Source organism: Hirsutella rhossiliensis (assembly GCF_020360975.1).
Source record: "Hirsutella rhossiliensis strain HR02 chromosome Unknown scaffold00002, whole genome shotgun sequence".
Lineage (NCBI taxonomy): Eukaryota > Fungi > Ascomycota > Sordariomycetes > Hypocreales > Ophiocordycipitaceae > Hirsutella > Hirsutella rhossiliensis.
The window spans coordinates 4,150,345-4,177,244 of NW_025408668.1; the positions used below are offsets into that span (position 1 = coordinate 4,150,345).

Below are 26,900 nucleotides of genomic sequence, written 5' to 3' on the forward strand. Positions count from 1 at the left end.
ATGTCCATTTTCTCGCATATTAGAAAGAGCCGCCAGCAGGCCAAGGAACACAACGCAAAGGTGGCGGAGCAGGAGAAGAAGGAGCAGCAAAAGGTGCCGTACAAGCATGTACCCACTCACGCCGCCACGGATGCCTTTGCCAGCGCCCCACCTAGCTGGCGAGAGCTCGACCGGCCACGGATTCTGGAAGAAAATCGCAGGAGAAGCGCCATGGCTGCAAGCGGCCATCACATGAACATGCCTGGTGCCCCCCGCATTGGCAGCAGCCTGTCTCACGTCACGTACCCGGGAGAGGACGCCACTCCCATGGCTCGCCTGCCCCGAGCCAACAGTTACACGGGCGTCTCCTCTTACGCCGACCGCAGTCGAGAGGCCGTCTACCCCGTCCCACACATTTCCTACTCTCGACCCACCTCCTTCAAGGGTAAAGAAGTCGTCGGTAGGTGGCCAGCTTGCGATTCGCAACGGGCAAGCCCCACGCCGAGCAAAGGTTCGTAGACGACATGGTGCCTGCGACACAATGATTCGTCTTGGAGACCTGACCAGTAGTAGGCGAGCCGTCGCCGGTCGAGAGCTCCAGTGGCTCCACCGGCTCTGGCTCTCAGGATGATCTGGAGATCAAACCGACTCGTCCACGCGAACGGCTCGCCGACTCGCCACATCGACTGCATCCGAGCCGCCCCCGAAGAACGTCCGATAGTTCCATCGAGCGCGTTGCCGCCGGCAAATCAGCCAAAGGCATGGTGCCGTCGAATTACGTCCGAGATTCCCGCCCTCCACCTTCGATGAGGGGCTTTGCTTCCATCGCCCAGGTCGCGGCCCCTCCGCCAGTCCATTCAGGCTTTTTGACTCCTCCGCTACCCTCACAGACGGCACTCACTAGTCGTGGCCACGCCAAAGGGTCGTCGTCTGCTGGCAGCATGACGCCGCGCCAGAACTCGACTTCCTCGTTGCCCAGCTTGACCCCAACCTCGTCGCGCGTAGCTGCGTCTGCTCCCGGAACGCCGGCGCCCTTGGTGGTGCCTCAGGCCGAGTATCCTCTCAACTGGGCATCGGTTTCGCATGCCGATTCGGACAAGTCATGGCCGCCCAGTGGCTTCGGGGAAGCGTATGGTGCAGCTCAGCAGAGGCCAGGGGACAAGAGAATGGCCCGGACAATGTACGCCTCCGAATTCGAGCCCGTCAACTCCACAGACATAAGGTCGTCGTATGAGGATGCCTCTCGCTTGGATCGTGGTCGGAAACCACCTCCCTTGGCACACGAGGATGTCGTCAACGTCTTTCCTGAACAGGCGTCGCTCCCTGAGCCGGCCACGCCGAGCGGCAAGAAGAAAGGCTCCAAAGGCGGAGGCAAGATAGTAAAGAAGAGCCGGTGGTCTAGCTCCAAGGCCTCCGCCGTCGTCGTCTAGCTACCGGAGCTTTGTTGCTCCGTGCTCAACTCGAACAAGATAGTTTTGGAGTTCTTTCCTATTCTCATGACCACTACAGCTTGGCGGGACAAGTGTTTGGAATAATGTGGCTCACTGATTTGGAGGTGGGAATGCGAAAAATGCATGGGTTCATTTGGTGCCCGGGAATACCTAAGTCGACACCGGGCACGGGACAGGGGTATTGTTACAGTTTTGGCCGTGCCGTGTTGATGAATGAGTGACGTCGGCCGTTTGGATAGAGCATGTGCTGCTTAGCATGACGCAGGGTAGGCAGCATTGGCAGCGTTGTAGAATGAAAAGCTTGCAAGTTGGATGGATGCTGGAAGCTTGCATCTGCCCACATTTCGTGGCAGCAGGACAAGGGAGCAAAGGGGATAACCTAAGTCATTAATTAACCCGTGTCCCGACAGGACGGTACGGTCCGCTGGCCTGCAAGGTCGCTCAGGTGCAGTGCAGATGACAAGGTTGACAAAACCTGTACATGTACCACGTCAGAGTACCTGCTCAGGTGGACGTACGAGTCTCGTGTACCTCGGCACCCTACCCCGCCATCGTCACCAACTGGCGAGTACCGAGTCAAGGGTTCTGTCAATTGATTGGCCAGCCTTACGCCGCGCGCTTAGGTACCTTGGTCAACTCTCGGCAGCCTTGCGAGAAGCCGTTTCGTTACCAGCCCACCTTGGCCAAACTGCCAAGCCCGTTTGCACTCTTCATCAACTAACTTCAGCGTGTCCTCTTCCCACTCCATCACAACCTTCTCTTTCCTCAATCAGGCATCATCCACAGCCAGCCTGGCTTCTTTTCCTCACCCACTCAACCGAACCGTGCCCCCTTCAATGCGGGAGCATCAATCGACGCCTCGCTTCAGCTCCGCCGGGACTTAGGAGCGCAATTCGGCACTCGTCCACACACCTCTCCTGCCATGGAGCGGCTCTGGGAGCTCCTGGCGCGCTCCGTGCGCCTGCTGTCCGCGTGGATCCAGGCGACCCCCGTACCCGTCCTGCTCGTCTGCTTCCTGGCCCTCGTTGCCTTTGCGCTCTTCAGCGTACGTGCCCGCCTGTTTTCTGCTCAATCAGCGGCAGGCCCCCCTAACCCCCCCCCCCCGGCTTCTCTCTGCGGCTAACGTCGTGCTGCGCAGATCTTCATCTTCCTCCATCTCGTCGCCCCCAAGCCCCGACCGGCCTTCCCCTCCGAGAAATCATACGTCACGTCCAGCCCCTCGGGCACGCCTACCGCGCCCAGGCCGCTGCCGTGCTGGTACGACCGCTGGCTCGCCGAGCGCCGCCTGGACGAGGAGCGTGTCAAGGCCGACGACCAGCTCTTCCTCTTGCCCGATGCCGGCTCCATTGAGCCCGCAGAGGTGCACCTGAGCGTCGTCTTCCCCGCCTACAACGAGGAGGAGCGCATCATCCCCACGCTCCAAGAGGCTGTCGCCTACCTCGACCAGCACGTCGGCCGTTCCTCGAAAGCCAGAGCTGCGGCCGTCAGCCCTGACGGGCGGCGGCATGTGCGGGGCCATTCCTCGGGCTCCGTGACGGCCGCGGGGCACGGCGGCTACGAAATCCTGATCGTCAATGACGGCAGCCACGACAAGACGGTCGACGTGGTGCTCGATTTTGCCCGCGCGAACGAGCTCCACGACATCCTCCGCGTCGTGTCCCTGGCCCGCAACAGGGGCAAGGGCGGCGGCGTCACTCACGGACTGCGACACGTGAGGGGCGAGTATGCGCTCTTTGCCGACGCCGACGGAGCCTCGAGGTTCAGCGACGTGGGCAAGCTCATGGAGGGCGTCGAGGAGGTGGTGGACGGGTCGCGCCGGGGCGTTGCCATTGGCAGCCGCGCCCACCTGGTTGGCAGCGAGGCCGTAGTCAAGGTACGCTCTCTGTTTCCACGCTCATCACCCAAGCTCCTCGCCGCCGGCTCACACACAAGCGGTTCACCCAGCGCTCGGCCCTGCGCAACTTCCTCATGCGCTCGTTCCACCTGGTGCTCACCATCCTCACGCCGCCGGCCACGTCGCGCATCCGCGACACGCAGTGCGGCTTCAAGCTCTTCTCGCGCGCGGCGCTGCCCCACATCGTCCCCTACATGCACGCCGAGGGCTGGATCTTCGACATTGAGATGCTCATGCTCGCCGAGTCGGCCCCCGCCGTCCCCGTGCTCGGCAGCGACGGCCGCGCTATCGGCGCGAGCCCCGGCATCAAGGTGGCCGAGGTGCCCATCGAGTGGCACGAGGTCGGCGGCAGCAAGCTCAACGTCATTCAGGACAGCGTCAAGATGGCCGTTGGACTCGCCGTCCTCAGGGCCAGTTGGATGATGGGCGTCTACCGCCGGCGGCTGACGTAGCCTGGACGACAAAGGTCCGAAACGACAAGGATCTGAGGGGAGAAAGGAAGCCCCTGAGAGAGCCGCCTTGACGGCCCTTGACCTGCGCAGCAGCCGAGACTTTGGCTGCCCGTGACCTACATAGACTGAGATGACCGGTAACTAGACCTAGACGTTTAACACGATTTGCTATGCTCGCGCCATGCCGAGAGAAATAAAGGATGCTCATGCGTCGGGCGAAGGTTGGCCAAGCGCCATCACGGGTCACCTGTCTATATATATTACGCGGCATCGACGGGCCCCCTAAATGGAGCAACCAAGCCGCGTATCAGTCCGCCGTCGCCTATCCAATGCCCGCGGACCAGGCTTGTTCTCGGTGTCAAAGCCCGGAGGCGTGGCCTGGCCTCTAGAATATACATGGGTAGAGTGGGGGAAGAGTGACGATGTGCTGCTCGCGTACGAGGCAGCCAAACAAAGGTGACGCCCAACGCCCGGATCTCCCGCACGGAAAACAAGAAAAGCCCAAACACTATCACCGCCAAGCTCTATAGCGCTCTCTGCCTTGTCTGACCTTGTCCCCGTATACGGTCATAGACAGAAAGAGAGACAGAGAGCCTCACTGGAACCCCTCGCGCCAGACAAGCGGCAAAAACACCCGACTCGCCTTGGCAAGGATGAGGACGGCGTCGATGACGGCAAGCGGGAGCCTTAATAGCGCAAGGGGTCCGCTTCCGACGACGGCGCACCCGTTGACCCAAATGGCGAGAAAGGCGACGGAGAAGAAGTGGTAGGCCAGAATGGAGGGCTGCTGGAGGATGCCGCCGAGCAGGGCGCAGGGCCCGTCCGTCATACCGCGCCGAAAGTACTCGAAGCAACCGAGCTGGAGGGCGCGCAGCTGGCGGTCGTTTGCGGCAAAGAGGGTGTAGAGGGCCTGGGCGAGCACGTTGATAATGGAAGTGCAGCTCTTGCGGCGCCAGTAAAAGGCGTCGACGGCGGCGCGCACGGCCTGGGCGTCCTCGAGCTGCCGCACGCGCGATGGGTGGAGGAGCTCCGAGAGGAGGAGGGCGTCGTTGAAGGCGACTGTCATGCCGCCGCCGGTGAGGGGGTGGCGCATGTTGAAGGCGTCGCCGACGATGACGAGGCCGCTGGATGCCTGTTTCGAGGCCGGGAGCCAGCTGTTGGGCATGCTGCGCGGGATCTTGCCGTCCTCGATGGCGCGCTCGGCCGACGGGCGGACGCATTCAGGAAGGGTGGGGATGGCCACGTTCCGGATGTAGCCGCGCACGCCGCCAGCCGCGGGCGACGCCTCGGGGATGCCCTGAGGCACGTCGATGAGGGCGCGCGTCTCACGGGAGCCGATCTGGTAGAGGAGGATGGGGAAGGCGTCACCGATAATGACCTGGCCAAAGAACTCGCGCGGCAGAGGGCAGTCGATGAGCTCGAGGGCGTAGAACTTGCTCTTGACGACGGGCTTGGTGTCAAAGACTTGCTTGCGGAACTTGGAGTCGTAGCCGTCGGCAATGACGGTGAGGTGGCCAAAGAAGTAGTCGCTCTTCTTCTGGCCCGTCTCGCGGTCCGTCGTGCGCGCCTCGACGCCGAGGATCTGGTCCGTGTGCTCGCCGCGCACCGTCTTGGTCACCTCAGTCTCGACGACGGTGATGCTGTCATGCGCCATGCAAGCCCTGCGCAGCTGCATGATGAAGCGCCCGTGATGGAAGCTCCTGCCCTGGGGCCTCTTGCCCTCCTGTCCGGCCCCAGACCATTTGCAGGGCACGTCGCCGTCCTGGTCGACGGGCGGGTAGGGGATCAGCGACGGCTGCCCGTGGTAGATGACGTTGTAGCCCTTGCAGGGGATCGAGTCGATGCCATCGACGCAGTGTCCCAGCCCCAGCTTCCTGAGCGCAGCGAGGCCGCCGGGCTGCAGCAGCTCGCCGACGATGCGGTCGGGCTCCTTCATCCAGCGCTCGAGCAGCAGCACGGAGCGGCCCTGGTTGGCGAGGGCAAAGGCCATGGCGCAGCCGAAAACGCCGGCGCCGACGACGACGACGTCGGCTTCGTGGTATACCTCTCGGCGGACGCGCGCATCGGCGGCGGCCGAGGGCAATTGCGTTGAAGCCATGCCGGCGTGCGTCCCTGGGTCGGCCCGGCGAAGAGGATTAGGAGAGGAGGCGACGAGGACGACGAGGAGAAGGTCGAGATTCGGCACGCGTCGAGTAGGTAGAGTTGAGGTGGGGGATTAGCTATATGTTGAGAAGACGGCGGGGCAGTCGTCGCAGAGGCTCATGCCATCCCGATGCTGGAACGAACGATGGTGCGGCGGGGATTGACAATGGGACGTTTATTAGGGTTGGCGGTGGATGGAAAGCGCTACAACAAAGGAGGCTCTGCGCCGCAATCTTGTTATGCAGAGCTCCCTAGTTACCGAGTACAGCGGAGCAGAGCGCTGGAGAGAAAAAGAAACGCGCCACTGTGGCTCCGCCGGTGACAAGCAGCCAATGGCCACGGCGCAGATCTCACCATGGCCCGATCGAACCACCCAATTATAAGCCGCAATCACATGCAAATCGACTTTCTCCGTCTCCAACTCGTGTGCACGTGCCGAGTCGTCTATTTCATCACGCATCTGCTCCACACCGTGCGACTGCAATGGATTGTCAGCAGCCAGCCAATCGTCTGCAACAATTGACATCACCCCCCTCCCACCGCCACGGCAGCGGGCACGCCACAGCAAGCATCGTCCTCAGTTGTCACCGTATCCCTCTCATCTGCTCGGCCGGGCCTCGACGCTGCCTCGACGATGCGCACCAGCGTGTCTGCCACCATTCGCCGGTCACCCTTGGTGGCGCGACACCGCTTGACATGCATGAGTGCTTCATCGAGCCAGTTCAAGGCTTTCCTGTGCCTTGCTTGTTCTTTGACAAAAACGACAGCCCGCATCGCCACCGTCTTCATCGCAAGCTTGATGCTTTCCTGGCTCACGCGACTACCCCGCCACCACAGCACCTCGGACGTGAAGTCAGACAGCAGCATCCGCAGCGCGTCGTACCTCCCCGAGCCCGTGTAGGCAAAGACGAGGTTGGAGAAGTTGTACTCGTCGTATGCAAGATCGCCATTGGCGTTTTCTCGTGCCGCAATTCGGCACATGTCTGACGATGCTCGGAGATCTCCCCTCGCCGCCAACGCCTGAGACGCCTTGTTGAAGGCACTGCCGTGAATTCGGACTCCCATTCGCAGGGCTTCGCAGATCACGTTGTTAGGATCGTCGCCCTCTTTGAGCCGTGCCAATAATATTGGCGTCAGAGCTTCACTGACATCAATTCCTCGCAAATAGGCCGTCTCAACAAGGGAAACGGCCTTTTCAACTCCTGAGCTCTCCAGACTGAGAAGCTCCACGACTGCCGAGCGCAGTTTGTCGCCAGACAGTGGCCGGTCCGTTGACACGTTCTGGTTGCCGTTAGCAGTCGCTGCCCGAGCCGCCGCGCCCCGCATTTGCTTTGCCCTTGTCCGCTGACTGCTCGATTGTAAGGCGGCACCAGGGGCGATTATGTCATGGTCCAGTCCCGGATCGAACGCCCAAAAATTCTCCAGTCTTTTTTGTAGCCTCTCGACGCTCTTGTCAGAGAAGCACCAGTACTTGCGGCACCTGGAGTAAAGGTTTTGAAGAAAGGCTCCATCCAAGACCAATCCGTTGTCGCAACAGAACTGCAGCCAGGAGAACGCCGAGTCTGCCTGACGCCGGCTGGCGTGCCTATCGAAAACAAGGAATACCCATCCGTGCTCGAGCTTCATTCGATATTTGGCCACCATGTTGCGTACAAAAATTTCGAGTTCCTCTGGAGACTGACTGCAAGCGAATATGTCCGTGACATGAGTCAAAGCTGCCTGAAACTCGATCCAGCCGGCGCTGATGCCCACGCAACGCCTGAGCATCTCAATGCGGCCGTGGATGGAATCCCACTGCCCCAGAGTGGCCTCCCTGACGAGGAGCAGGCGCTGCAAATTCATGTCACGCGGAATGGCATCGGGTGCCATTTTCTGAAAGGCCAGCACCTCTGTGCGGAAAAGCGCGTCGTCGCCTTGGTCGATGGCCATGGAGGCCATCAATGCCCGAATCTTGCACTCTGTGGCATGAGGGACGTTGAACTTTTGAAAGAGCCCGGCGTTTTGCAACGCCTGGTACAGCTGCTTTGTATCTTGGAAACTTTCCTGACACCTGTCATGGTATGCGAGGATTCGATGAATGAGCATCCCGCCCATCCATCGCCGCCGCCTTTTGGGTCCCGAGAGAAACTGAAGGGCCTGCTCCATGTGTGTGCTGGATCCGCCTCTCTGCATGAATTCGCCAAGGGCGATGAGAACCTTCAATGGGCTTTTGCACAGACGTAACAAAGAATGAGTAATGACTGTAGCTCCGTCATGGTCGCGGTCCAAGGCTATCCGCAGAAGACTGGCACCGGCGCTTGCGAGTCGCTCGGCGACCATGGCAATTGGGTGGCCACAAGATGCGAGCCTCTCGAGGATTGCAGTTGCTAATTGAAGCCTATCCAGAGCTTCAGCTTCAGAGCGGTGTAATGCCAAGTCTTGTAGCAGCCGTTGCAGCAACACCAGCCCTTCGTCGTAGAAAGCTTGAGGGATTTCGCTGGTTTTTGACGAGGTAAGAAACTCTTTGGCCGATCCAGTCGCGTGTAAGGCTTTACTGCCTGTGCGCTCATCGACGAAAGCCGAGTCCGTTTCGTCGGGAAGATGCACAACCGAATGCCACAGGTTCGTCCGGGCAGCCTTTGCGTTGTATGAAGGGCAGCTCAATCTTGTAGGGTCGCAAGTGCTCGTGACACCAGGCGTTGGATGTAGCACCGAAGGCTTCAGATCGCTTGCTCGATATGATTGCAGTGCCTTTGGACGTGTACGCCAGAGAGAGTCCGAATTGAGCAGCTTGGATACCCGCGATTGCATGTCTATTAGGATATTGGCTAAAGGAGTGGCCAAGACGCTCGCCTCGGCCGTGAATGCTGACCGCGCAGGAATAGACCCATCATCGCCGGCTGGAGAATCTGACGGAGACCGGCTCGGCTGTAGATGGCGGCGGCGGCGGCGAGTCGACGTTCTCGGCCGCGGGAATGAAGATGGGGGCAGGACCTCTTGTCGTACATCGACCGGCGCAATCGGGGCGCGACCGCAGCTGGCCAAGTGCAGCATTCGAGCATTTTCAATGGCTGCTCGCGCGATTTTCAGACGGCGTCGGCGTTCTTCGGCGAGGAGGACGACGGAGCAAGAGGTGGTGAGGATGACGCCTCTGAGAGCGTGTAGAGCCGCCCTAGAGGGAACCGGGTTTGGCGACGCCATGCTGAGAGGCCATGGCGGCTGTCCCGTTTCGATTGAGGGACTGGATCGGGGTCCGCGAAGGCTGTTCGGGACTCGGGTTGACGGGGGCAACAATTTCTGGTGATCATCTGCTTCTTCACCGAGTCCGAAGTTTGGCCGGTAAGAGTTGGAAGAGCTTGGCCCAGAGTGCAAAGGTAACTAATTACTCAGCTGTCCGGCCAAGGATGAGTAAGCTATACAGTATAGAGTGTAATTTCGCACTGATTTTTCATGATGCTCGATATGAACGCTCGCTCGCTGATCCCCCAGTACAGCAGCATCTCGAGAACACGGAGAATCGATTCTTTGCGGAGTTGGCGCCTCGCCGATGAGAGCTCGCCAATACAAGAAGCTCACACCTACGATAACACGATACTTGTCTCCACGGCTTGTATTATGCGTCGGCACGAAAGCCACTCGCAGCCTCTGCTCCACACACCGCCAAATGGAGATGCTACCCGAGTCCTCTTGCGCGGCGAAAAGGCCCTCGCTAGTCCGACTTCATAAACGGGCATCGGAAACGTCTATTAGCGACCCCTATCAAGAAGCAGCGCGGGCCTGAGCAGTGGCACGGTGGCGTACCGAAGCCCACCCACCAGCCGGCTGTAACTCTGGACTTGCGAAAGAAGGTCAAGCTCGTGTCTGAGCAGATGGCCCGATATATCCGGGCTTGCTTCCTCTGTCCCTGACCTTTGTGTCGCAGATTTTGGTGACGCGTGGACAACAAGACGACTAATTGGATTGCCGACCAACAAGGCACAGATGCGCCACTCCAGCTCGTCTCGCCGACGTCATCCGCCATGCTCTCCCCGCGCCCCCGTGCATCCCGCTCCCTGCCGGCGGACGAGAATTCGCGGCCGGAGGAGCCACTATCCGGAAGACTCGGCGGCATGGCAGCTTTGAGGGGCGCTAGAGGGCCCGCGGCCGTGGAGATTCCGTCGATCGATGAGCTCATCTACCGGATTGAGGCAACACATTGAACTACCAACATTACAGTAGATGGCTCCCCTCTCGAGCTGGACCATGACATGTACTGTGCCTGGCCGAGCTGGGTAGGTCAAGCCGGTACTCGAGGCAATCCTGGCTCGCCTGCTGGTCCGCATTCTACTGTATCAGCGACTGCTCCATTCCCTCTCGGAAAGCTTTCGTGGCCCGTGAGCTTGGACTCGAATTACCGTGCTGTTCGTAGTGGAGTGGAGGGGAAGCTTCCACCGAAGAAGGAAGAAGAGCCCGTGCCAACTTCGCAGTGGAACAAGGTCGCCCGAGCAGAGCAAGAGCGACTAGTTAGCTGCATCCGTGTAAATACATCAAACCCCTCGCCGCCGTTCCGCCCTCCCCCGTCGCTTGCGTCCTTTCACCTTTCTATCTTACGTCTCTTGCTCTCCTCTGGCTGCCTCGCACTCCTCGTCCCTCTCAGACCATCACAGAGCATCTTCGCCCGAACCATTACCCGTCATGGACAGCGCACTACCCATGGCGCCTCCCGCCAAGTCGCCCTTGGCCCGATATCGCATGCTGTCGCCGTCTGCCTCTGTTCGAGTTAGCCCATTATGCCTCGGCGCAATGAACTTTGGCGACGCCTGGTAAGCCGTCTTGGCCCGAGGGCCCGCGAGAGCGAGCGAGGCTTACATCGGGATAGGAAGAACTGGATGGGCGCATGTGATCAGGCCACCACCGAAGGCATCCTCGACTTTTTCTTCGAGCAAGGAGGTTCGTCTCCATGCCCACGGTCACGGACAATGCAATGCCGCTGACGTATCGCAACAGGAAACTTCATCGACACTGCCAACAACTACCAATGCGAAGAGTCAGAGAAATGGATCGGCGAGTGGATGAAGAAGCGCGGCAACCGTGACCAGATGGGTGCGTGGGCCTCGCACAATGGGCGTGCGTGCCACAAGACTGACGCCATTGCCAGTGCTCGCCACCAAGTACACCACCAATTTCAAGGCAGGCCCGAACCATCCCAACGTCATGGCCAACTTCACCGGCAATGGGGCCAAGAGCTTGCACACTTCAGTCAATGCCAGCCTGAAGAAGCTGCAGACCGACTACATTGATCTGCTCTATGTCCACTGGTGGGACTACAGCACCTCGATTCCCGAGCTCATGCAGTCGTTGAACCATCTCGTCGTCAGCGGTAAAGTCTTGTACCTGGGCATCAGCGACACTCCGGCGTGGGTCGTCAGGTAACTACGCCCGAGTCCCCTTTGGCAGGGAAGGCGGAGGAGCTGACCGCTATGCAGCAAAGCCAATGAATATGCGCGCAATCACGGCCTCCGTCAGTTCTGCGTCTACCAAGGCTGCTGGTCCGCGGCCTCCCGAGATTTTGAACGCGAAATCATCCCCATGTGCAGGGCAGAGGGCATGGGTCTCGCACCTTGGGGTGCTCTCGGTGGCGGCAAGTTTAAGAGTGAGGAGCAGCGCAAGTCCTCGGAAGGCCGACAGACGGATTACGCAGAGGTCGACATCAAGGCCAGTCAGGCGCTCGAGGCCGTGGCCAAGCGCAAGAACACGGCCATTACTAGCATTGCCCTGGCCTATGTGATGCACAAGGCGCCACACGTCTTCCCCATTGTCGGCGGCCGCAAGATCGACCACCTCAAAGGCAACATCGAGGCCCTCACGATTCAGTTGAGCCAGGAGGAAATCAAGGACATTGACAATGCAGTGCCCTTTGAACTCGGGTTTCCCCACTCCTTCCTGTGGCCTAAAGGCGTTCCCGAGTCGTCCGGAGACATCTGGCTGCTCAACACGGCCGCCACCTACGACTACGTCAAAGATACCCAGGTAATAAATTCTCCTGCTGGACCGCAAACGGGTTGCGAAATGCTAAATCATTTGCACGTTTAGCCTATCACGCCCCAGAAAGGAGGGAAGTAGGGAGCCCACTTCAAGACGTGTCAATGGCGCTGGCTTCCGGAGCAATTACTTCCCCGGTTTTGGGAGCAGAGGGACTGGGAAACCTCCAGGGGACGCGGATGGTAAGGCGTTTGTATTGTCGCGTTGCCTGGCAGATGGTAGTGTAGTGTTTCGTTCTGTGTAAAAGCCGGTGAATACATGCCTACCCTCCTCCCGGCGGTAATTGCAGACTGTTGCGTTACATCCATGGTGGCCTTCTCAACTTGCACTTCTTAACCCTCCCATGTTTTTTCTTTCAAGAACGGTATGCTACCTCGGCGATAGGTGGTGTTGCTGCAAAGGATATGCGGTAGCGACTGACGACGATGAAATGAATCATTTGCCTGTCCGGAAAACGCCTTCCGCACGGCTATTGCACCCTGGACTTGCGAAGGAATCAGACCAAGAGACATATGCAAGTATGTGAAGAGAAAAAGGAGAGACAGCTGTGGGACCTCAATGCGAAATGGAATCAGTATCTGAGAAGTGATACCGTCGAGTGTTTTTGGGCGCTGGCCTGCCTTTCTCACGAAGGCAGGCGCACCTCAACCCACGACAGTGCAAGAAAGGAGCGGCCAGATTCCTCGTGTAATAATATAAAACTTCGAATTCTCACCGCTTTGTCCCCGGTCGACGATGTCACTGCTGTCCACTCTCGACTGGCGCGCGACGCTCCCCGTGACTCCTTTGCTCACTCTCAGGTTGTTCGAAATGACTTTCCATCGATATTTTATCTCCTCCTCCGATATGGGAAGGCCGCCGCGCATCATTCGATCTGCCGCCCGCACGAGAAGCCTGCCATGCCGTACCAAATCACCCGACGAACTCCAGGACAAGAGCTCGCACACGAGCGCCTCCTGCGGCAAAGATGAGCTGGACGGTCTCGATACGAGCTTTGTGCCTCGGACGCTGGATGAGTTCGGAAATCTTGATGTGTAGGGTTGCGACACTGGTTATTCGTGTCCCCGGCAAAGCTGAAATGATCGCTCAGGGTACACGCGACCCAACTGCCCACGCCGGCAAGCGAGGATTCGGATAAACTCCGACATCGTCACAGTTCCGAACACTCTCGCGATAGCGGCGTTGTGGAAAGCCAGGGCGGTGCAACATTGGAGAATGATGCTTCGCATGGCAGGTTTAAACGGCAACGCGGCGACGCAGGCCAGTCTTTTGATATCCGACCTGAGCAGGTGGAGCTGGATGATCGAGGTGGTGATCATCGCTCAAACATGTGACCGGTCCAAAAGACTCACAGAATCAAACAGACTTTGACCATGCCGGGATGGACGACCGTCCATGGCCTGGCCGCAGCTCACAAGAATCCCTCGTAGCACCCGCAAAGAAGCTGAAGACGGTGCCTCGAAATGCCCCCCGGAACATCGAGAAAGTTGGCCGATATAGGTTTCGACAGGGCGTCCGCATCGGCGACTATAGAATACCCCGGCCGAGCGCAGACCCGCCGTGGCCTGACAGCCGGTCGTACCAGTGCCGCGATGGCTTCGAGGGCAGCGACACATCGCCCGAGTGGCCTCGACTGCCGACCAAATGACATAACGGCATGGTAGGAAGCATACTTCTCGGGAAGAATAGGGCCAAGGTCAGAGTACCACTAAACAGGTGGGCCATGATATACCTAAGCAGATCGCCAATGAGTATTCTCGGCGCGATGGTCAGGATCCAGTTTCATAGTCGGGGTATCTGCAAAACCAACTTCAACCCTCGAGTTTCCACATAACCTTTCACAAGCACAATGACCCCCCCTGATACCAAAACGCCCATAGGGATCGATAAATTCCCATGCCTCGGCCGGCCCCTTCACTTGGCGCCCTTTCCCTTTGCCTCGTTGTCACCCAGCTCCCGCACCAGCACCGAGGTCTGGCCCGCTCCATTGTAGTCGTCTTGTCCATTTTCGAAACCGGGGCAGACGCCGATAGCAAGGTACTTTCCGTCATTCGAGAAGCAAAGCGCCGCCACGCTGTTGGGATACTTCTGGTACTGTTTCAATCTTCTCTTGGCCACGGCGTCCCACAGAGCGACGGTGCCATCTCCCCCTCCCGAGGCAAACGTCCCGTGAACAGCATGAAACGCCAGCGCGTTGACCGGATATACTATGTCGCCGTCGCCGTCGGGAGCGGGCTGCCTGTGACACTTGAAGGCAAATTTCCGCGCTTGCGACTCGACGGTGTCTTCGAACCACTCCACGGCAACCCGACCCTCGATACTGCTGGTGGCGTAGCCCGCGTCGTTGGGCATGCAGGCAACTGCGCGCGTCAGGAATCGGAGCGAGGATTCTCGCCGTTGCCACGGTTCGAGCTCTTTGCTGCCAGATACAAACATATCCGCCATGGCGTTGAGATCGTAGATGCTGATGGCACGACCGGTCATTGCGACGACGACCTTGGACGGGCTGGCGGCAAGAGCGTGGGGCTTCTCGGACAGAGTCATCTTGATGGGTTCGCTCGAGGGGTCTTTGAGGTTGTGGATGTGCAGGCTGCAGTCCCACGAGGCAGACACAAGGATGCCTGGATATGCCATTTTTAGTAACGCCGCCGCATGCGAGCTCAACGAAGTGTTGGGGGAATCTCACCATGATCGCGGCTGTAGACAACGCAGCGTACCGGCGCGTCGTGTTTACTGAGAAGCGTCATGTCGCCGGTTTGGAGGTTTATCCTGTTCCCACAGTCAGCTTAGCAATGACTCGGGACACCAAAGTCCAGGCAAGGGGCTCGCACCTGTTGACCCCCCAATCCATACCAGCGGTAAACGCCTCGTCATCGCCGGCGCCGAAACAGACATCCAGCACGGGTGCTCGGTGTTGGTACGTATTCATCAGGTGCGTAGCATCCGGGCCGCTGGCAATGTCGTAGCTATACAGGTTCCTGTCCCACGACGAGACGAGGAGCTTGGTGCCGGAGCTTGGCGCAAAGGCGAGGGCAGATATTGCATCGCCCGGCGGCGGCGAGAGCTCGTACTGCGTGGCTGCCATTGTCGAGGACGTTTAGCAAGCTGTCGCGGACGTCAAGGGTATCGCTCAAGAATTCCTCACCTGGAGCCATGACCGGATAACCTAACGCAAAGGTCGTGTTTGACGGAGCTCTGGCAGTTGTTTACTCTTGGATGCCTCGCAATGGTTTGTCGTGCCAGATCACGTGTCGATAGCTCCTCGGGACTTTTTTCAGCCGCCACCAATTGCTCCGCCGCTCAGCCACACCACCTCCGCCACACCCCACCATCGTCGTTCGGCCCGTGCAAAATAAATCAAAATTATGACTCTTGCTCCCCTCTCTCCAACCGCACGCGAGCCTTCTTTGCGATCCCACGTTCGGCGCTTCTACGAGAACCACACCAACTGGCCACAAAGAGAGTTCCAAGGCAGCCGTGCAGATTGAGAAACGACCCGAGCCCGCGAGCGGAGAGTCGACCCGGGAACCGAACCCCACCCTCAAACCTCGAATCCTCTCCTTACCGACCGAAGCTCTGATCCCGCGACACAACCGCCAAGATGTCGTTAACAAACTGCCGCTTCTACGAGGAGAAGTTCCCGGAGATTGATAGCTTCGTCATGGTCAACGTGAAGCAGGTACGTCGGGGCTCTCCTCCAGCCACGACCCGCTCGTCTGACATCAGCGTACAGATTGCCGAGATGGGCGCCTACGTGAAGCTTCTCGAGTATGACAACATCGACGGCATGATTCTCCTCTCTGAGCTTTCGCGACGACGTATTCGATCTATTCAGAAACTCATCAGAGTCGGGCGCAACGAGGTTGTCGTCGTGCTTCGAGTGGACAAGGAAAAGGGTGCGTTTTTGCCGCGCAGACTGAGGCGACGAGCTCTTGTCAAAGCTAACGCGGAGGTGTGGCAGGATACATTGATTTATCCAAGCGACGAGTCTCGCCCGAGGACATGGTCAAGTGCGAGGAGCGATACAACAAGAGCAAGACGGTCCACCTGATTATGCGACACGTTGCCGAAAAGACACAAACCCCGATCGAGACGCTGTACGAGACCCTCGCCTGGCCGCTGAACCGGAGATATGGCCATGCCATCGACGCTTTCAAGCTTTCCATCACGTAAGTTGGTTGCACATGTCTGGCCTGGCGTACGACGCTAAATTGAGACAGCAACCCCGAGGTGTGGAATGACATCACCTTTCCCAGCCAGCCCGTGGCCGACGAGCTCAAGCTGTACATCAGCAAGCGCCTCACCCCCCAGAAGATCAAGGTCCGAGCCGACATTGAAGTGACGTGCTTTGGCTACGAAGGCATCGACGCTGTCAAGACGGCGCTGCGAACTGCCGAGGCAGGCAACGCGACCGAAGGCGAAAAGACGGGCACCGAAGTCAAGGTGAAGCTCGTGTCTCCTCCTCTGTACGTTCTTACGAGCACCTGTCTCGAGAAGGGCCTCGGTATCGCCCGACTTCATGAGGCCATTGCCGACATCCGAAAGAGCATCCAGGGCGCGGGGGGCAACCTGACGGTCAAGATGGAGCCCAAGGCGGTGACGGAGAGCGACGATGCTGAGCTGCAGGCATTGATGGAGAAGAGGGAGCGCGAGAACGCCGAGGTCAGTGGCGACGAGAGCGTCAGCGACAGCGACGACAACATACCAGAGACGATCTAACCGCGCCAGCCGGGATACGCTCTCTGCCCGCTGGTGTACGCTTCAAAATATGGACGACCGCCGGAGCAGAGCGCTTCGGGAACTAGGATGAGAATTCCCTGGCCTGGGAAACGTGGGATCCGGCCCTGTCCAGTGAGATGGTACTTCAGAGCAACAGAGCGTTGTGCTGAAGAGGCAGAAAGGCATCGGGGCGTACCCAGGATTGTTACCTGCCAACATGACTACTGCTGTACAGCATGTAACGCCCCAGATGGCGTCAGCAGATGGGGTGTGAAGAGAAAAACTGCAATTCAAGTGTATTGACCATGGTTCTCAAAAGAATCCATGACCTAACTGACTCTGCTGCTCTGCTTTCTGGGGGGCAACTTGTTGCGGGTTCTGCGGGGACACTGTAGCTTCGTTGTAGGTGCCGAGCTCCACCACTGCCGTGGGCACCCATTGGCCGCTACGGGCCTGCCTAACCCACTGTTGAAAGGCCATTTGGGTGGAGAGCTCAGCTAAGCTAGTACCTACTGTATACTGTACACCCAATTCAAATTTCAACTTCGTCAGACTTCACAGCCCGTCGCGTCTGGCCAAGGTCAATTGATTTCCAACTCCTCGGCCTCACCAGCTCGCTCACTGCCCCGGCCTCGGGCCGGACTAGCGCGCTCATGGCACTCGGCTCTCTGTGGGCGCGGCTCGGCAAGTCTCGGCTGCAGAGCACTTCGAAGACAGCGGCGCTGCAGCTCGTCGGACTCGCAACGTGGATCCCCGTGGTTGCGTGGTTCAACCTGCACGTGGCGGAGCTGACCCTCGTGGACGGGGCCTCTATGTATCCCTTCATGAACGCGGACCGAGACTCGACGCTGAGGAGGGACTTATTTTTGAACTACAAGTGGGCGCCGCAGGATGGGCTCGAGCGGGGGATGATTGTCACCTTGAGGTGAGATCTGGACAGGCGCCTCCTCCTCGTGAGAGACCGCCGTAGCAAAAGGACAACAAGCTGATGGATGGACTCGCAGGAGCCCGGCTCACCCAGAGGTGGTGGCGGTGAAGCGGGTCGTGGCGCTGGAGGGGGACGTGGTCGTGACCAAGGCGCCGTATCCCATCCCGACGGTCAAGATCCCTCCGGGCCACGTGTGGGTGGAAGGGGACGGCCCCCGAGCATCGAGCCTCGACAGCAACACGTACGGGCCCGTGTCCAAGAGGCTTCTCACGGGCAGGGTAACGCACATTGTCTACCCCTGGAGAAAGTTCGGGCCTGTGAGATGGTGGGAGCACGAGCGACGGCCGCCGCTGGCGACTTGACCGGCGGTGATGCTGTATCCTGTATATCAGACGGCTCATGATCGGCCGAGTCACTTGGGAGGGTGGGTGGAGTCTCTGTTCGCGCTCACTGCGTGTTCCCGTCCTCCGCCAGCGAAAGGCCCTTGCAGGAGGCCACGTAGAGGTTACATTCTTCCTCTCGAGGGCATCGGCGGAACTGCTGCAACACTCGAGCATGTTAACCGGCCAAAACTCAAAAGCACTACGTTTTGCTCGCGAGTGGACATCGTCGGGCTCCCTATCCTCACGGTAAAGCTGACGTGGGCCTCAGCGCGACGGACAGCGTCTCGGATCGCAGCAAACGCGCTTCCTTCATACCCTTGTGCTGATGCAACATGGTGCCAATGATACCGATGTTCGAGCCGAGCCTCGCCCTGTCTCGTTCATGCAGCATCATGCAACATTGGGACACCAGTGGCCCGTCTCAATCTATTGCTGCCGCTAGCTATGTGGAGGAGATTCGCGGAGTCGATCTGGCGGTCAGGTCCATCAAAAAGGCAATCATTTCCAGGCTCGCCCTCTCTATTTGAGACGACAACATGCGCATTGAAGCGTCCGTTGCTGCATCATGAGCATCTCCCGTCTCGTTGCCCTGTTGTTGGCCAACAGCGCCGTCGCGTTGACCGCAACGCAGCATCTTACGTCCCAGCCGCGACTTGATGTTGAAAAGACGCTTGTCAAGCATCTCGCTCCCCGCCTGTCCAAGGACGCGACCATAGTACTGCCCTCGTCACCCATTGCCGGACCCTTGCTGGAGCGGGCGACTTCCCCGCGCATCTCTCCTGGTTATGCGGTCATTGTCGAGGTTGCGACGGAAAGCGACGTGCAACAGACAGTAGGGCTGCCGCTTCTTGGCCGTGGCCGAGGGGCAAGCGCTTACTCCAATAGATCAAGTATGCAAATCGGCATGGGATGCCCTTTCTTGCCGTCTGTGGCGGCCACGGGGCTCCGTCGACGTTGAATAGGCTCAAGAACGGCATCCAAATCAACATGCGCAAGATGAACAACACCAGGTTACATTCCGACGGACAGACGGCAAAGGTGGGCGGGGGCACGCTGCAGCACGAGCTTACGGCGGCACTCTTCAGCCACGGCAAGCAGACAGGTGAGTCGGTGACTATGAAGCCATCCTGTCGGCCCGCAAAGGGGGCTTGCTTGCCAACTCAGCGACAGTCACGGGCTCGTGCGAGTGCATCTCGGTGGCCGGGCCGCTGCTCGGCGGCGGGCACGGCATGCTCCAGGCGCGCCACGGCTTGGCCGCTGATAATCTCGTCTCTGCGCGCGTCGTGCTGGCCGATGGGAGCGCCGTCGACGTGTCGGCGACAGAGCACCCCGACCTTTTCTGGGCCCTGCGCGGTGCGGGACACAACTTTGGCATCGTCACGAGTTTGGAAATCAAGACGTACGATGTCCGCGCACCCTGGACGATAACGACGCTCAGCTTCACGCAGGACAAGCTTGAGGCCTTTTTCGACACGTGGAACGAGCTGCTGGACGCGTACGAGGATCCTGGGATGCTTGCCTTGTTCGGCTACATTCTTCGAGACGCGAACCTCGACTCTAGACATGTGAGTACTCCACACTCTTGTCCCTCGTGAGCAGCGAGGACTTAGACTTGTGTGATGTGACGTGCGTAGCCCGTCATCACTCTGCAAATGTTCAGCGAGGGGAACGATTCCGCATTAGGTGACTACACGGCGGCCTTTCGCAAGCTCAAGCCAGCCGCGGCCTCGACCGTCAACAACATTCCGTGGGGAGACCTCCACAAGATGGGCGGCTTCGGCGTGGACGGGCCCCCGTGCAAGAATAACCGGAACTTGATTGGGTTTCCGAACTCTTTTGCGCGGTGGGACGTGGCGGCGATGCGAGAGGGGTTCGAGCTGTTCTCGGAGCTGACGGCCGACCCGGTCTTTGCCGCGTCGCTCGTCCTGCTCGAAACGTACGGCAACAAGGGCGTGCGCGCCGTGCCCGAGCGGGACAACGCCGTGGCGCCCGAGGAGCGGCGCTACGACATCCTCATGTCTGCCGAGATGCTATGGGCGGGCGACGACGCCGCCAATGTCGACAAGGCCGCCCGGTACGGGCAGAGGATCCGGGAGGCCACGAGGAGCCCGTTCTCGCCGCCCCATTCCTACCTCAACTATGCCATGGGGGCCGAGGGCCTGGAGGAGGTGTACGGGCGGGGCGAGGTCAGGCTGGCGAAGCTTAGGCTCCTGAAGGAGGTGTATGATCCGCGCAACCGCTTTGGCTTTTACATGCCCATCCAGCAGGGGTGAGAGGCCTGGGCTTGCCGTGTGGGGGGGTATCAAACCATTGATTACCTCTGTTCCCAAGACTTTCTTGCTGCCTGTCTCCTTTTCCCAAGTCGAACAGAAACGCTGAAGAGACCGTTTTGAATGCATTAGGTAAATGAACTGCCAGGCTGAGAGGCGGATATAGCTCTGCTGATAACTATCCACGTGAGGATCCTCTTGGCTCTTTATACCAGTTGCGGCCAGAAGAAAAGAGCCCTCGATAGCATTGGTGATGCTATGCGGATCAGGGAGTGATGGTCAAGGGCCGGATCCCTTTGCCCCCAGCCTGTGTTCCAGCGATTCGCATGTGTACGTGGTTGGAGAATCAGGCAGGTGAGTCGGCAAGATGGGCCAACTGTACGGTATATAACAGGACCCTCTCGAGCCTGGGCTCAATCGTGACTTTTCTCACCCGTCTGGAATCTCACCTCCATCTTGACCCGACACAGGATGCTTCAGCCGTCGTCATGGCCGCTCTACGGGCACGCTGGCATCCTGATTCCGGACAGGCCGCTACACCCGAGATAAGAAACGGATTCCCAATGAGGCAGCCGAGGCAAACAGCACGAAGGAGGAGTGCAGATGGTGGAAGACGCCCGGATTGGGTACCACCAGCGGCACGACGAGGCATAAGCACGGCGATTGCGACGACGGCTGGGTGCTGGCACGGGCAAGATGCCGGGGGGCAAAGCGGAATCGGCCTCGGAATGATATATGCACCCATGTCAATGTCACCGTCTTTGTCCCGCGGGCGTGTTGGATGAGTTTGGGGACAAGTGCTGGCTTGGGACATTTAGAAGGCTTTGGTGAAAATCACAGGTGCGTGGATTTCGACTCGGTTCTGGATGTTTCTGACACATTTGTGAAGGCTTTTGATGTCACGTTCCCATCAGCTACGGGGATCTGTTGGCCTCTCGAGGTGGAAGTCGGAATCAACGCACTGTATCGGGGCACTGTATCATCGCTTAGTAAGTCTCGGGCAGCCTGAATGTCTTCGATTAGTAAGCCAGTTTATTCCTCTCTAAGCTTCAGAGCCGGCGAATTGACTGCTCGAGGGTGCGTGACGCCACCCGAGGCATCTTAACTTCTGTTCGCCGGGGGCATTCCTACCTTGATGGTTTCCAATTGGCCTGTGAAATGGACCCAGGTTGTCCTCGATCAAGGTCAGGCAGCTGTACTTTGCAGGTACAGATACATCCACCTGCGGCTCTGCCACGCACGGACCAGTCCGCCGCCGGGCTCTCGGCGATACCGCACCGGGGCGGCCTTGGTGCTGTAACACGCGCAAAAAAAAAATAAGTTTCCGCGTCGCACCAGCTTCCTCGTCTCAACCATCCTCGTCTTGGACGGCCGCCATTCCTCCGGCCAGCCAAGAGACGACAAAGACGACGAAGACGACGACAAGAACAGGCGAGAGAGCAGTCCTTTCTTTTCCAATTCCCTCTTTCGCCGCTCGTCCGCCCATCCCTCGCCGCTCTCGGCCGAACCGAACGACGCTCCTCACTCCCCGGTCACGGGAGCGAAAGAAAACACACGCCCGACGCCGGGCCATGCCCCTGGCCGACCACTTCTTCCATCTACTACCCCCCCCCGGCCAACTCCTCCTCCTCCTCCTCCTCTTCTTCTTCGATCGCGACGGGCAGCTGCCCCGGCAGCAGCAGCAACAGCGCCGCCCTCGCCGACGACGCTGCCCTCGCTCCGCTCCCGTCCTCGTCTCCTCGCCATGCGCCCCGCTACTCGCTCGACCTGCCGGGAGTCAGCGCCAGAAGGTCCGCGCCGGACCGCATCATGAGGTCCGACGATGTCGAGGCCGAAGGCCGCCCGCCCTTTCTCCATGTGCGTCCGTCTTGGCCGCGTGCCGCATTGCCTTGCAGAGCCCTTGGGGGGACGACGATGCGCTGACTCCCCTTGCTCCTAGGCCATGATTGCTGGCGGCATCGGCGGCTCCACCGGTGACTTGCTCATGCACTCGCTCGACACCGTCAAGACGCGCCAGCAGGGCGACCCCAACGTCCCCTCAAAGTACTCGTCGCTCGGCCAGTCCTACTACACCATCTGGCGGCAAGAGGGCATCCGGAGAGGCCTGTACGGAGGCTGGCTCCCGGCCCTTGGCGGCTCCTTTCCCGGCACCGTCCTCTTCTTCGGCACCTACGAGTGGAGCAAGCGCTTCCTCCTCGATCGCGGCCTGCAGCACCACCTAGCCTATCTCTCTGCCGGTCTGTGGCCTTTCCCCTTCAACCCTCAGGCCGCGGCCACCCTGGATTAGGCCCCAGCTAACACCCCCCGCAGGCCTCGCCGGCGACTTAGCCGCCTCCATCGTCTACGTCCCCTCCGAAGTCCTCAAGACCCGCCTACAGCTCCAGGGCCGCTACAACAACCCGCACTTCCAGTCCGGCTACAACTACCGCGGCACCCTCGACGCCGCCCGCACCATTGTCCGCACCGAGGGCGCCTCGGCCCTCTTCTACGGCTACAAGGCCACCCTGTACCGCGACCTGCCCTTTTCGGCCCTGCAGCTCATGTTCTGGGAGCAGTTCCACACCTGGGCTCGCAGATATCAGCGGAGCCGCGACATCGGCGTGCCCCTTGAGCTCCTCACCGGCGCCGCCGCCGGCTGTCTCGCCGGCGTCATCACCTGCCCGCTCGACGTCGTCAAGACGCGCCTCCAGACGCAGGTCAACCCTCCCTCGGAGCAGACCGGACCCCCCAAGGACTTGGGCCCGCAGAAGCGCCACATTTCCACCTCGTCGCCGAGCACGCACCGCCCCAGGCCCGGCGCCGTCGCCCTCGAGACCTCGTCTGTCATTACGGGCCTGAGGGTCATCTACCGCACCGAGGGCATTGCCGGCTGGTTCCGCGGCGTCGGGCCTCGCGGCGTCTGGACCTTTATCCAAAGCGGCTGCATGCTGTTCCTGTACCAACGGCTGCTTCGCCAGCTCGAGGTGTGGATGCCAGTCGAAAGGAAGGGCTTGTAGGGATATTCACATCTGCAGTTCTCACTTTTCCCTGCTTTCTCCCCTTTTCATCTTTTCGTGCGTGCTTTTCTTCAACACCCCTTCCCTCCTCTCCGACTATATTCCTTCCAGGTGTGTGACCTGGTGCTACGAGAAGCAAGGCCTTCTCATGTAGCGCATCTAGCCGAGGATTCGTGGCATGCACATGTAACAAAAAAGAGAAAGAAATCAACGGCTTGTACGAGGCATGAGGAGACATCCGCTGTTGGCGACATGGGGCTTCGTTGCTGGCGTTGGGTGGTTATAGACGATACAGATGCCCGGCGGGTTTCGAGGTCATAGAAGGGCATAGGAGATGGCTTGTCTAGATGTCAGCTCAAGTTGGCAATACTAGTTTGGTATATCAGGGCCTTGCATCACATTTCCGCACTGAGGGATGGCACTGTCCGGGGGTTTGGTGCAGGGCGACGACGGCAGCCACTGGAGCACGCGTCTTTGTTCTGTTCTCTACAAAAGTGACGTTCTCAGTTTCAAAGAAGAAAAGGGGGGTGTATGTACACGAACGAAGGATCCAATATGGCAGACAAAAACAGCCATGTACTCGGCGTCGCCTCGAGGACAACAATGGCTTAGCCACACTGGTAAGTTAACCTCAAAGGGATAAGGTAGAAAACAATATCAAAAGGTAGGTCTTTTCTTCCTGTCTCTCACTCACGCATCGGGGTCGCTCTCCTCCACCAAGTCGAGAGGCTCAAAGTCGTCGACGCGCGCCATGAGCTCGTCGCGCGCGCGGCACACGGCGATGGCAATGGTCAGGGCGTTCCAGACGCTCTGGCCCACGTCAGTCAGGACCATGTCGACGTGGTAGCTGACGTCGGCGGCCTCGCCCTTGGCCGAGTCGAGGGTGACGAGGAAGACGGTGGTGTGCAGGATAAAGAGGCCGTAGACGACGGGGGGGTGACGGCGGTATGTTGTGGCCTGCTCGGGGTCAGCGTGGACGGCGGTGTCGTCGAGACGGAGCGATTCAGAGGCCCTGCTCGCGCTGTCCGGTGTGAGGTCGCGGTCGCGGAAGAGGGCACCGCTAGTCTCGTGGTGTTGGAGCCTGCCTGTTGCGTAGTCCTGGGCCAGCGCCTCTTGGTCATCCAAGTCCATGGCGGCCAGCCCTTCGCCAATGCGGGTGCAGGGGCTTGTAGAGACTGGCCGGCTCTGAGTCCCGGCATTTGCCACAATGTCCAGTTCCATCTCTTCCCCCGTCGCGCCCGTCATCGACTCATCAGCAGCCGACCGGTCCTCGCCAGTCGACCGACTCCCAAGTTCGGCGTCGTCGTCGTCATCGTCGAGCATGTATTTCCTGATGAGGCGCGCGTGTTCGTAGAAGCGTTCATCTCTGGAGGAGCGCAGTCGTCTGGGGGAGCGCACATGTCGCGCCCGCTTGCCGCCGACATACCAGAAGTCGGCATCTCGGGATTCCTTGAGAAACTCGCGCTGGAGACGGGCGAGGGCGCGCATGTGCCGCTTCATGAACCTGGTTATATCATCCTCCTCCAGGCCCTCGTCGACGGTGGCGACGGTGATGTTGGGGATGTAGCGGAGGTTCTGGTAGTCACCGTCCTCGGCAGCCCAGTAGATGTAGCGCTCGATGGCCTTTTTGATGATCGAAGGTGCCTTGTGGCGCAAGCCCGATTGGCAGGAGGTCCTAACTTGCATAGTCACCTCGATGAGGTGCGTGAGAGCCGTTGTCGCTACACGTTGTCAGCGTTATCTGCAGAGGGGGGGACGAAGGGGACGAGGAGCTGAGGTTCGGCTCGCTGGTTGAGCGACTCACCATGAAAGTTGTTGTCGCGGGCGTAGACGATGCGCGGGTACTCGTCCGAGGTTTGGAAGATGGTGTCCGTCATGGGCACGCCGCGAAAGTCCATGGTCCAGTTCGAGGGCAGCAGCGGCAGTTCCTGCCTGAGGAAGAGGATCTCAAAGAGACGGTCTTCATCCGGGGCCCAGGTGCTGGCGCCAGGATAGAGCGCCTTCTCGGCGTCGATCAGGTCGCGCAGGCTCGCCACGGGGATCGAGGACTCCCCTTCCTGCTGCTGCTCGTGAAGCTCGTGCTGTTGCTGCTGCTGATGCTGATGCTGGCGACGCTCTTCGGCGGCTGGGCTGCCGTCGGACTCCATGTCGAGGCCGTCGTTGCGATGAGAAGTTGGAAAGAATTTGGGGAAGAGTTTGGAGTCGGTTACGTGGATTCTCCTGCGGGTTAATGACGATGATGATGAAGACGACGGTGTATGATGCTTCTGGGCTTGTCGTTGCTACTATCCTTTGAATGGTTTCTGGAGGCGCCTTGAACTCCCGGTCAAGACTGGAGAGACGTGTCGTGGAGCATGCGAGAGCTGTTCACCTTTTACCCGCCGCGCTGCCTCGGCCCGAAGCGAGGTCCCTTTCTTCAAGGCATGGCACGCGCGCCTGCATCGACACTGGGCTTGTGGACAAAAGGAGACCAAGGGCGTCGCGAGTTTTGGTCGCTTGCCCGCCTCGAAACGTGCTTGTTCGTCGAACAGCAGCACAGGTGGTGAGCGAAGACGGGAACTGTTCTGTGAGAAATTTTCTTCTGTTACCTGAGCTACCTTATCCCATGCCTGTTCAGTGAGGTGAGGCCGGTAAGTGGCAGAGTCCAGCAGCCCACAAGTTTGCCGCTCTCTCACCGAGTCACCGAGCTTACAGTGCTTGCGCCAGCGGTCTTGGGGGAGGGCTCACTGTGCGCTTATGTAATTGCGTCTACGACCGCCGACGAAACTCGCCGTGGATTTCTCTGCCATTAGAAGAATTCTTGCCCATCAGCACGCCAGCCATGGCCGAAGCAGCAAAAGCGGCTGCGCGCCACCTGCCGGCCTTTAAGCTCGGCAGGAATCAGGTGTTTCTGTGAGCACTTCGCCCCCCTCCAGCGACGTGTAGAGCTCACCATTGTCTGACTTGGATAGGCCCGACCATGTCGTCACCTTTTTGCGAAAAGAACACCTCCCGCCCAACGAGGCCTGCTTCCAGGTTCCCCTGCGCTTCACCAAGTTCGATCTCCGCGACTATCTCTGGAACCTTTACAACGTCGAGGTCAGGAAGGTCCGCGTCTACGTCAAGCAGCAGCCCATCACGCGGCGCCCATTCACGATGCAGTCCTATTACCGCCCGCAGTCGCTCAAGGTCATGACCGTCGAGCTCGCCAAGCCCTTCCAGTGGCCCGACGTGCCCCAGAATCTGGAGCCGTGGAGCAACGACCTGTGGAAGATGCGCGAGGATCAAAAAGACGAGAACAAGGACGATAACTACAACAAACACAAATTCAAGATTCCCCTCATAAGTCAGAAGCCCCTGTCCAAGGAGAGGCAGGAACTGGCTAGCCTGGCCAAGCAGATGCTGTCCGGTGAGATCAAGTGGAAAAACGATCTAGTTCTCGACCCCAAGTGGGACACGCTGCTACCCAAGGACGACAAGGGCGCGATCAAGGGCGACTCGGGAGATGTCGCAACGAGGTAGAATGCTGCCGTCGTGATGCTGTAGGAGGAATGGGCCGTGGCCAGGGATTCGACCGGGGAGGGATTTACCGTACACCATCCCTTGTTCCTACCTGACGCCTCGGCGGCTGTCAAGCCAAGATGCACCCTTGCCAGGGGCTGTCCCATGAAGAGGCGCAATTTTTGTACACTACATGCACCAGCCAC

At 59.4% G+C, this 26,900-nt stretch overlaps 10 protein-coding genes across 10 annotated transcripts; 7 read left to right on the forward strand and 3 right to left on the reverse strand.

Moving 5' to 3' along the window:
* Positions 1 to 1,409, forward strand: HRG_02045 (uncharacterized protein; the record flags this gene model as incomplete). The annotated part of the gene is made up of 3 exons (XM_044860516.1): positions 1 to 98; positions 156 to 490; positions 550 to 1,409. The coding sequence occupies 3 exons, from the start codon at positions 1 to 3 to the stop codon at positions 1,407 to 1,409; spliced, it is 1,293 nt and encodes a 430-aa protein (XP_044724149.1).
* Positions 1,410 to 2,352: 943 nt separating this feature from the next.
* Positions 2,353 to 3,776, forward strand: HRG_02046 (glycosyl transferase family 2 domain-containing protein; the record flags this gene model as incomplete). The annotated part of the gene is made up of 4 exons (XM_044860517.1): positions 2,353 to 2,475; positions 2,569 to 3,303; positions 3,375 to 3,587; positions 3,636 to 3,776. The coding sequence occupies 4 exons, from the start codon at positions 2,353 to 2,355 to the stop codon at positions 3,774 to 3,776; spliced, it is 1,212 nt and encodes a 403-aa protein (XP_044724150.1).
* A 595-nt stretch (positions 3,777 to 4,371) lies between these two features.
* Positions 4,372 to 8,063, reverse strand: HRG_02047 (squalene epoxidase domain-containing protein; the record flags this gene model as incomplete). Its single annotated transcript, XM_044860518.1, has 5 exons — positions 4,372 to 5,499; positions 5,548 to 5,888; positions 6,273 to 6,396; positions 6,459 to 7,199; positions 7,524 to 8,063. 5 exons carry the CDS (start codon positions 8,061 to 8,063, stop codon positions 4,372 to 4,374), a joined length of 2,874 nt encoding a protein of 957 aa, XP_044724151.1.
* A 2,508-nt stretch (positions 8,064 to 10,571) lies between these two features.
* Positions 10,572 to 11,999, forward strand: HRG_02048 (aldo/keto reductase family domain-containing protein; the record flags this gene model as incomplete). Its single annotated transcript, XM_044860519.1, has 6 exons — positions 10,572 to 10,699; positions 10,756 to 10,826; positions 10,884 to 10,979; positions 11,035 to 11,305; positions 11,363 to 11,906; positions 11,970 to 11,999. 6 exons carry the CDS (start codon positions 10,572 to 10,574, stop codon positions 11,997 to 11,999), a joined length of 1,140 nt encoding a protein of 379 aa, XP_044724152.1.
* A 1,833-nt stretch (positions 12,000 to 13,832) lies between these two features.
* HRG_02049 (mitotic checkpoint protein BUB3.1) lies at positions 13,833 to 15,003 on the reverse strand (the record flags this gene model as incomplete). The annotated part of the gene is made up of 3 exons (XM_044860520.1): positions 13,833 to 14,539; positions 14,605 to 14,687; positions 14,750 to 15,003. 3 exons carry the CDS (start codon positions 15,001 to 15,003, stop codon positions 13,833 to 13,835), a joined length of 1,044 nt encoding a protein of 347 aa, XP_044724153.1.
* A 516-nt stretch (positions 15,004 to 15,519) lies between these two features.
* Positions 15,520 to 16,637, forward strand: HRG_02050 (eukaryotic translation initiation factor 2 alpha subunit domain-containing protein; the record flags this gene model as incomplete). The annotated part of the gene is made up of 4 exons (XM_044860521.1): positions 15,520 to 15,597; positions 15,652 to 15,814; positions 15,880 to 16,087; positions 16,139 to 16,637. 4 exons carry the CDS (start codon positions 15,520 to 15,522, stop codon positions 16,635 to 16,637), a joined length of 948 nt encoding a protein of 315 aa, XP_044724154.1.
* A 1,876-nt stretch (positions 16,638 to 18,513) lies between these two features.
* HRG_02051 (FAD binding domain-containing protein) lies at positions 18,514 to 20,221 on the forward strand (the record flags this gene model as incomplete). Its single annotated transcript, XM_044860522.1, has 4 exons — positions 18,514 to 18,780; positions 18,834 to 19,050; positions 19,113 to 19,513; positions 19,583 to 20,221. 4 exons carry the CDS (start codon positions 18,514 to 18,516, stop codon positions 20,219 to 20,221), a joined length of 1,524 nt encoding a protein of 507 aa, XP_044724155.1.
* A 1,806-nt stretch (positions 20,222 to 22,027) lies between these two features.
* HRG_02052 (mitochondrial carrier protein) lies at positions 22,028 to 23,214 on the forward strand (the record flags this gene model as incomplete). The annotated part of the gene is made up of 3 exons (XM_044860523.1): positions 22,028 to 22,075; positions 22,158 to 22,455; positions 22,529 to 23,214. 3 exons carry the CDS (start codon positions 22,028 to 22,030, stop codon positions 23,212 to 23,214), a joined length of 1,032 nt encoding a protein of 343 aa, XP_044724156.1.
* A 690-nt stretch (positions 23,215 to 23,904) lies between these two features.
* HRG_02053 (uncharacterized protein) lies at positions 23,905 to 25,361 on the reverse strand (the record flags this gene model as incomplete). Its single annotated transcript, XM_044860524.1, has 2 exons — positions 23,905 to 24,935; positions 25,019 to 25,361. 2 exons carry the CDS (start codon positions 25,359 to 25,361, stop codon positions 23,905 to 23,907), a joined length of 1,374 nt encoding a protein of 457 aa, XP_044724157.1.
* A 674-nt stretch (positions 25,362 to 26,035) lies between these two features.
* HRG_02054 (ribosomal protein l23 domain-containing protein) lies at positions 26,036 to 26,715 on the forward strand (the record flags this gene model as incomplete). Its single annotated transcript, XM_044860525.1, has 2 exons — positions 26,036 to 26,106; positions 26,166 to 26,715. 2 exons carry the CDS (start codon positions 26,036 to 26,038, stop codon positions 26,713 to 26,715), a joined length of 621 nt encoding a protein of 206 aa, XP_044724158.1.
* Positions 26,716 to 26,900: the final 185 nt, after the last annotated feature.